Here is a 9,041-nt window from a genome sequence, read left to right as displayed (position 1 = left end):
TATTAAAGCGAAAATAACGCGTTAAAAATCATAATGCAATTAATTGCACCCTCCTCAGTTCCCTAATTTCTGGCACACCGGTAACTCTGATGAACACTCCAGCCCAGTAGGTGGCAGTAATGAACCTGAAGTCTGTTTGTAGCCATGAAGAAGAAGCACAGGAAGTACTGAGTGAAGTCAGGCACTGGTGAACAGTGAAGGAAGATGAGATTGAGCTTGTTGGACAGAAAGTTTTCTTTTAAAAATCTTCCTGATGGCAGCTTGGATAAAATCCTGGTTGTGTGCAAATTGTACAACAAAGAGTTTTCTGATCACTGCGTCACTTCAAGCCGACGGTATCACCTCAATGTAAAACATGTTGCTGTTAGCACCAGAGCTAACGTTAGCTACGAGTCATGCTAACGGCTAACGGTGTAGCCATCCCATAATAGACCACTTTTCTAGACAGTGCTCGAGTTTACAGAAAGCCTTAAAATGTTGAATAAAATCGCTATAATTGCACTTAGATATGCAGTAATCTGTGAATGTAGCAGACAGATGAAAAATGCAGATAAATAGAAATGAAACATTTTTGTGGTTTAAGTTTTTACTCCGTCGAGGCTCTGCCTCCTTGGAGGAGGAATAACCTAAACAACAAAAATATCTCTTTTAATAACTTAATTATAAACTTTTTGTTTATAAAAAATTACATAAATAAAAATTGATATTCCTATAAAAAGAACCATCAAAATGACACCATTTATCATAAACAGAATGAATCTGTGGATTTTCAACTTTCTGAAGCTCCTTGAACTACTTATGCTGATTTTATGTTCCATACAGTGGAAAAAGCAACTAAATTCAGGCTTTAAGTCATCAAAATCACTTTTTTCTATATGTCCCATTTTCCTTTTTTAAATAAATTTTAAATTATAAACACGTATATGTCTATTCATTGATTCAACTGTCAACCACAATTTTATTTGAATTGAAAAACTTCACTTATTGTGTCAAATATTGCTATTTGACAAAACTGCAATTAATTGTGATTAATTAATTACAAAGCCTGTCATTAATTTGATTATTTTTTAAAATCATGTCCCACCACTAACTTATCAGATATAAATAATAAAAACTAACAATAATTATAGGGTTAAAGCCAGTTAGTAATAATTCTTTCACTCTGTCTGTTCTCAGCTTTTTGAGGTGGTTGAATGATTATTCAAGCTTGGATTATCTGTGGACTTTACAGTTTAGGGACAAAAATGAATGTTTAGTGAGCATCCTGAGGTACATTTTGACATTTTTCTAGTTTCAGTACATCAGATTTTAAAAAATATTTATTGCATGTGTTGAATTATTGTAAGACTTTAATGCTTTTAATTATTCATTATTATTTTATTATTGGGATGAAACTCAGACAAAATGATCAGTGTTGTAAAGACTTTCTCATTATAACAGCTGGTGGTTTAATGATGGCTTCAGAAGCAGACCTGATGTTTCTGATATCAGGAAGGGAAACTGGACGTGTTTCTGGTTGTTCTCTGCTATAATCTGTATTTTAATCCCTCCTTGTTCCTCAGGTGAACTGGCCTTCACTAACTTTGATACTCAGAGACTGGAGGAGATCACCAGCAAAGGAATCCACATCTCCAGCAACCAGGTAAAGCTTCCATCTTCTTCTCAGAGCTCTGTTCCTCCTCTCCTTCCCCTCACCGTGTTTGAAACCGTCTGTCCAGGTCCAGTACTCTCTGATCGACCAGAGTCCTGCAGCCAGGATGCAGCAGTTCTGTTTGGACAGCCACATTGAACTCCTGACGTACGGCACGCTGGGTGAGATGAACTGTTTCATTTACATTCTTCAGCAGGATGAACACAGAACAGACAGTTCTTACTGCTGATGTAAAATGGTGGCTTTTTAAGATGGAGGCGGTCGACATGACGACACATCACCCTCTCCCTCCTCCTGACCTCAGCGCTCTCTATCTCCATCACTTCCCCCCTCCCTTCTTGTTTTACTTCCTGCTGTTATGGCCACTTCACTCCTCCCTGCATCTGTCCATCCTCCGCCCTCATTTCCTCCATCCCTTTATTTTTCTCTCCCCTTCCTCCTTGTTTGATTCCAAATCAAACCTTTCCCTGCTTCTAACCTCATCACTCTCTGTCTTCACCCTCTTTTTCCCCATCACCTCTACCCCTTTGATTTTTATTTTCTCTCTACTTTCTCCTTCTTCACCCTCTTCCTCCTCATCTCTCCATCCTTCCTACAGCCATGTATTCCTTCGCTCTTCCCTCCTGCCTGTATTCTTCCTCCTGTCATCTGTCCATCCTCTACTTTTAACTCCACCATCTCTCCTCCATCCCTTCTCCTTTGTATATCAAACCTTTCCTTTCTTCTAACCTCATTGCTTTCTATCTCCACCCTCTTTTTTCCCTGTCACCACTCGTGCTTCACCGTCTTCTGCCTCTTTAAAGCCATCCCTCCTCTTTCTCCATCTATCATGGTGACTTCGCCCTTCACTCCACCCTGTTTTCCTCCTCCTGTCCTCTGTGCATCCTCCATTTTTACCTCCTCCATCCCTCTGAGCCGGTGGTTTCCTCTCTGAACGCTGTCTGGGGAAGGCAGCACCAACCTCCAGGGAGGACCTCAACACGGTGTCCCTCTCCAAGTACGAGAACATGATCAACACTCTCTTCCAGGACCTCCTCGTCGCCTTGGAGACCATCGCCAGGAGACACGGCTGCTCGGTGGCCAGCATGGCGACACATTACGTGCTCGACTGCCCTGCGGTGGGCGGAGTCATCGTGGGCTGTCGGCTCGGCGTGGCGTGGCGGCACATCAACGACATCCTGAGGAGCTGCAGCCACGGTCTGGAGCTGACGGAGGAGGACCTCAACGACATCGAGGCGGAGACACGACGCTCCAGGAACCTGGTGGAGCTGAAAGGGGACTGAGGGGGAGGAGGGACTGACTGAGTGGATGTGACAGGAGGAGGAAATAAAACACACAACACCTCCACAGCTCAGACACACAACAGAGAAACACCTCCACAGCTCAGACACACAACAGAGAAACATCTCCACAGCTCAGACACACAACAGAGAAACATCTCCACAGCTCAGACACACAACAGAGAAACATCTCTACAGCTCAGACACACAACAGAGAAACATCTCCACAGCTCAGACACACAACAGAGAAACATCTCTACAGCTCAGACACACAACAGAGAAACATCTCTACAGCTCAGACACACAACAGAGAAACATCTCCACAGCTCAGACACACAACAGAGAAACATCTCTACAGCTCAGACACACAACAGAGAAACATCTCTACAGCTCAGACACACAAAAGAGAAACACCTCTACAGCTCAGACACACAACAGAGAAACATCTCCACAGCTCAGACACACAACAGAGAAACATCTCCACAGCTCAGACACACAACAGAGAAACACCTCCACAGCTCAGACACACAACAGAGAAACATCTCCACAGCTCAGACACACAACACACACAACAGAGAAACATCTCCACAGCTCAGACACACAACAGAGAAACATCTCCACAGCTCAGACACACAACAGAGAAACATCTCCACAGCTCAGACACACAACACACACAACAGAGAAACACCTCCACAGCTCAGACACACAACAGAGAAACATCTCCACAGCTCAGACACACAACACACACAACAGAGAAACATCTCCACAGCTCAGACACACAACACACACAACAGAGAAACATCTCCACAGCTCAGACACACAACACACACAACAGAGAAACACCTCCACAGCTCAGACACACAACACACACAACAGAGAAACATCTCCACAGCTCAGACACACAACAGAGAAACATCTCCACAGCTCAGACACACAACAGAGAAACATCTCCACAGCTCAGACACACAACAGAGAAACACCTCCACAGCTCAGACACACAACAGAGAAACACCTCCACAGCTCAGACACACAACAGAGAAACACCTCCACAGCTCAGACACACAACAGAGAAACACCTCCACAGCTCAGACACACAACAGAGAAACATCTCCACAGCTCAGACACACAACAGAGAAACACCTCCACAGCTCAGACACACAACAGAGAAACATCTCCACAGCTCAGACACACAACAGAGAAACATCTCCACAGCTCAGACACACAACACACACAACAGAGAAACACCTCCACAGCTCAGACACACAACAGAGAAACATCTCCACAGCTCAGACACACAACAGAGAAACATCTCCACAGCTCAGACACACAACACACACAACAGAGAAACACCTCCACAGCTCAGACACACAACAGAGAAACATCTCCACAGCTCAGACACACAACACACACAACAGAGAAACACCTCCACAGCTCAGACACACAACAGAGAAACATCTCCACAGCTCAGACACACAACAGAGAAACATCTCCACAGCTCAGACACAGAAGGTCCAACTGCAGCTTCTCATCTTCATTCAAGTTTTTGCCGCTTTTGTGAATTTTATTCGTCTGAAATTCAGCGATTTCCCTCCTTCCCTACAGTGTCCTTATTTGTAATCATTTTCCAGGGCTTCAGCACTTTTCTTTTTCTTACATCACTAATGAGCTTTAAGATGTTTTTTATTAGAGTTACATAGAGAAGCACAGACAGTGATCAGTGTTTACATCGATTCATGTTTTTAAGTCAGAATATTCAGAGAAACTTCAGCGTCTCTGTTGTCGAAGCTGCAAAACAAAACATGACGTCTGTCTTATAATTTAATGTTAAAGTTCAATCAGTCAACATGAGATTAAAACATATATTCAGAAGGAATGTATGAAGCAGCAGATTAAAGGTTTTGTCTGTTAGTTTTGTTGTTGTTAATAAAGGAACAGTTCATTTAAATTACAGCAGACTGTCTCCCATTTACTGTCTGGTCGTGTAGAATCCCTCCTGGAAAGAGAAGAGCAGTTTATTACAATACATCTTAATTTAGACATTTATTGTGATTCAGATGAACCGATCCTTTAACCCGATAGCACTGGATGGTTTACTGTACGCTGATATTCATTTATGTCTGAGAAACAGGCCATGACACTAAAATGTCAACTAAATAACCGTCTGAATTTAATACCAACCACCTTCTAATGAGCTAAACAATAATAAAATGAGCTGATTCAGAAATAGTTTGGATTGTGCTCTTTTATTAAGTTGAGATAATCATGACACATTTATTTTTTGGCAATATATCACATTTTACATGGAAAATAACAAATTAAATCCCTTTCAACTAAGTTCCCCGTTACAAAAACACCTCTCAAGGAAGTGTGTTAATTCCAGATCACATGACCTGCTCCACATGATGTCATTTCCTCCTGAAGAAAAGACTGGCCAGACTCCAAGGCTTTCTGACTTATTTAATAGAAAGTAGTCAACAGGTTTACTACAGTATCTAAAAATCAGTTGTATATATAATATTTAGAAGAATCTTTCTCTAAAATGCCACGTGGTGTTTGGTTACAGGTGGTCAGGTTGATTGTAGGCCTGAAAACAGGCAACAGGAAAATGTGGAAAAAAACATATATTTTCACAGTGAAACTTCTGACGTCCACATTTTCAACATTTCTGGGAAATCTTTGAACATTTTTTCGTGGAAAAAAAAATGTTAAAAATGTTTCTTCAGAACATTCATACAAAAATCAACCAAAATCCAGCAAATTTTGCTGGATTTTCGTTGATTTTTATGTGAATGTTCTTAGGAAAATATTAGAAGTTTTACTGATATATATGGAATCATTTTAGATATTTTTAGGATTTTTTTGGAAGATTTTTACTCATTTTTATAAATATTTTCTTGCCAAATTTAGGGGATTTTTTTTAAAAATAAAACTTAATGGAAACTTTTAAGGAATTATTGGAATTTTCTTCCTGAAGGTTTTGTAAATTTTCAGAAATTTGAGGAATTTTTTTTGCTGAATTTTTGGATTTTTTTCAGACAGGAAACAATATTTTTTGGTGCCCGTAAATGAGGACAACAGGAAGGCTAAGAAAGTGTGTGTTAATTTGTGTGTTTTTGAAGGGTGATCACATAATAGGTGCGTGTGAATGCACAGGCTGCATGGAATTAATGTGTGTGTGTGTGTGTGTGTGTGTGTGTGTGTGTGTGTGTGTGTAGCATGCTTTAATGCGGTCACATTTTCATGTACACTATGTATGTTTTTTGAAGTAGCAGTGATTCAGTTTGACAGGAGGCGTGTGATCATGTCCATGTGTTCATATGTGCTATAGCGTGTGCGTGTGTGTGTGTGCGTGTGTGTGCGTGTGTGTTTTCAGTGCTTCAGTGGATGAGAATCCATATGACAGACTGACAGCTATAGGGACAGATGCTTAGATGGCAGTCAGCTGGAAACGCCCAGCCTTTGTTCACCTACAGAGTGTGTGTGTGTACGTACTGTACAGCCTGTCGTTGTGTGTGTGTGTACGTACTGTACAATCGGTCGTTGTGTTTCACGGTTCTCACCGACACACAGCTGACACTCTGGGAGAGCAGACGGACCCCTGCTGTGCTGTAGGACTGGAGGTCAGAGGTTGTCCCTGATATCACATCCAGTCTCCTCAGGTCCTCCCAACACCGTGGAGTTCAGGGCTGGACTGTGAGGAACAAAGAAGATCTCTCTGTAGTTCTGTACATTTCTGTCACACCAGTTTAGAAACACTTTTAAAAAGCTTTATCATCTCATACCCAACTTCAGTTATTTCTATTTCACTTTTTTTGTCCATTTTGTCTTTATTTGACAGGTTAAGTTGAGAGGCAGACAGGAAAGTAGTGAGAAGAAAGGTTGAAGACCTGCAGCAAAGAGCCGTGAGCTGGAAGCAAACCCGGATCAATCTATAACTGAGGGACTTCTGAAGTCCATGGAATATATCTGCATACATTTTTATTAAAAGTAAAAAAAAACTAATGTTTTTATGTTCATTATGATCATGTCTTTACAATTTCTATAATTATTTATCATGGAAACGATCATTTATTAATAAAAAAGGGAATCAAACCCAGGCTGCTGCATCAGTTACGATAGACCCTATTTATTGGTCAACTGTCAACCAGTTGAAATATCTGGATGCACGTTTCAAAACATTTTACTGTAAAATGAAGTCTTGACAGTTTATAGACAGAAACCCAACAAATCCAAAGATTCCCATCAGGTAAAAGCTATTTGGTGACAGGAGAAAGAAGAAGAAGTGGCCTTTAACAGGAAGAAAGCTCCAGCAGAACCAGGTTCAGTGAGGGCAGACATCTGCCTCGACTGGTCGGGATGAGGGTGAAAGAGGGAGGAAATGATCGTAGATACATTAGAGAACAAACACTGGGGGAGTCGATGAGGCCAGAAACTGCAGCCAGAGATACCTGCAGAGAAAACAAAACACAAACCACAGACAAAATTCAACACAAAGCTAGTCTGAGTCTGTAGCTTCATAATGAACCAATGGTCAGAAAAGTTCTAAGTCTAATCATAAAGTAGAGAGGGTTTCTTCCTCCAGAACCCAAACTGGCAGCTGGTTCCACATCTAAGGAGGCTTACAGCTGAAGACTCTGCCTCGTGTTCTGCTTATGGAAATTCTGAGAACCAGAATTAAGCTGGCAGTCTGAGCAAAGGACTCTGTAGGGACAGTACCAAAGAAACCTCCTAGATTGACGATGAAACGTCTTGTAAGCACCAGAAACAGAAGTCCAGCTGCCTTCTGCTGAAGTTCTGTGGATGATCCTGACCTGGATAACTGGGGATCTACACAAACAAGTCATCAGTTAAATACTAAAAGAGGAATCTAAGTTATTTAATAGTATTTTAGAGCATTAATTATTATTTGCTGACGTAGTTCTCTTTTTTTTTTTGACCTGATTTTCATGTTAAAAGGTAAAAGATTAGAAGTTCATCCACAGGTTCAGCTGATTCCTGTTAGGAATTTGTGTATCCATTTACTGACAACATCAGAATATATATATAAAAAAATAGTGTTTAAGTAAAATTAGAGCTGGATTTCACCACACTGTAAGACACTGTGTTAGTTCCAGTATCTCTGACTATTGTTTGACTCATTCTGAAGCACAGTTTGACTGAATCCACCCAGAATGACCATCATATGAACAGTTAAAATGCACTCACATGCTTCATGGCGTCTTGTATGCACACATGCAGCCAGCGTGAATCTTTCAATAGGTTTTCAATTATTAACAGGCATTAAATATGTAGAGCACATAGAGGCTGTGGGGTTGTGATCCTACAGAGCTGAAGCCACCAGGACTCTTAAAGCTCTCAGACAGCAGAGAGCTTCACATACAATAATAATAATAATGATATAGGAGGATATCATGACGAAGCTCCCAGATATCGATCCCTGCTGACTGAAAAGTCTTCAGGATGGCTGCACGGTACTGGAAAGACCAGGTTAGCTTACAGCAGGCATTTGTAGAGCAGAAAGTGAACGTCTTTGCTCAGTTCACTTGTTGTCTAACAGACAATAAAGAGCAGGTTTAGGATTTTAGTCGCTAGGATTATCAATTTAAATACCGAGTCAATCTGTAACTGAGGGACTTTTGAAGGGATTTACCTACCAAAAGTTTTAAAAAATAATGTTTTTATGTTCATTATGATCATGTCTTTACAAATTCCATGATCGTTTATTAGGGAAACAATCACTTATTAATAAAAATGACTGGATATCACTAAAATATCAACTAAATAACCATCTGAATTTAATACCAACCACCTTCTAATGAGCTAAACAATAATAAAATGAACTGATTCAGAAATAGTTCGGATTGTGTTCTTTTATTAAGTTGAGATAATCATGACACATATTTCTTTTTTGGCAATATATCAAACTTTATATGGAAAATAACAAATTAAATCCTTTTCCACTAAGTTCCCCATTACAAAAACACCTCCAGGAAGTGTGCTAAGATTTACTATAATATCATTATAAATAACTTTCAGTTTCTATTTTATTCAGTTGTATATATAATATTTAGAAGAATCTTTTTCTAAAATGCCATGTAGTGTTTGATTTT

At 40.2% G+C, this 9,041-nt stretch overlaps 1 protein-coding gene across 1 annotated transcript; it reads left to right on the top strand.

Annotated features, from left to right (window-relative positions):
- The first annotated feature begins 1,454 nt into the window (after positions 1-1,454).
- Positions 1,455-3,031, top strand: LOC129349504 (uncharacterized). The gene is made up of 4 exons (XM_055012867.1): positions 1,455-1,515; positions 1,563-1,642; positions 1,719-1,812; positions 2,567-3,031. Exons 1-4 carry the CDS (start codon positions 1,455-1,457, stop codon positions 2,932-2,934), a joined length of 603 nt encoding a protein of 200 aa, XP_054868842.1. The 3' UTR covers positions 2,935-3,031.
- The last annotated feature ends 6,010 nt before the right edge of the window (positions 3,032-9,041 follow it).

This window comes from Amphiprion ocellaris, chromosome 8 (genome assembly GCF_022539595.1).
Source record: "Amphiprion ocellaris isolate individual 3 ecotype Okinawa chromosome 8, ASM2253959v1, whole genome shotgun sequence".
NCBI lineage: Eukaryota > Metazoa > Chordata > Actinopteri > Pomacentridae > Amphiprion > Amphiprion ocellaris.
This window is presented reverse-complemented; position numbering and strand designations above follow the sequence as displayed.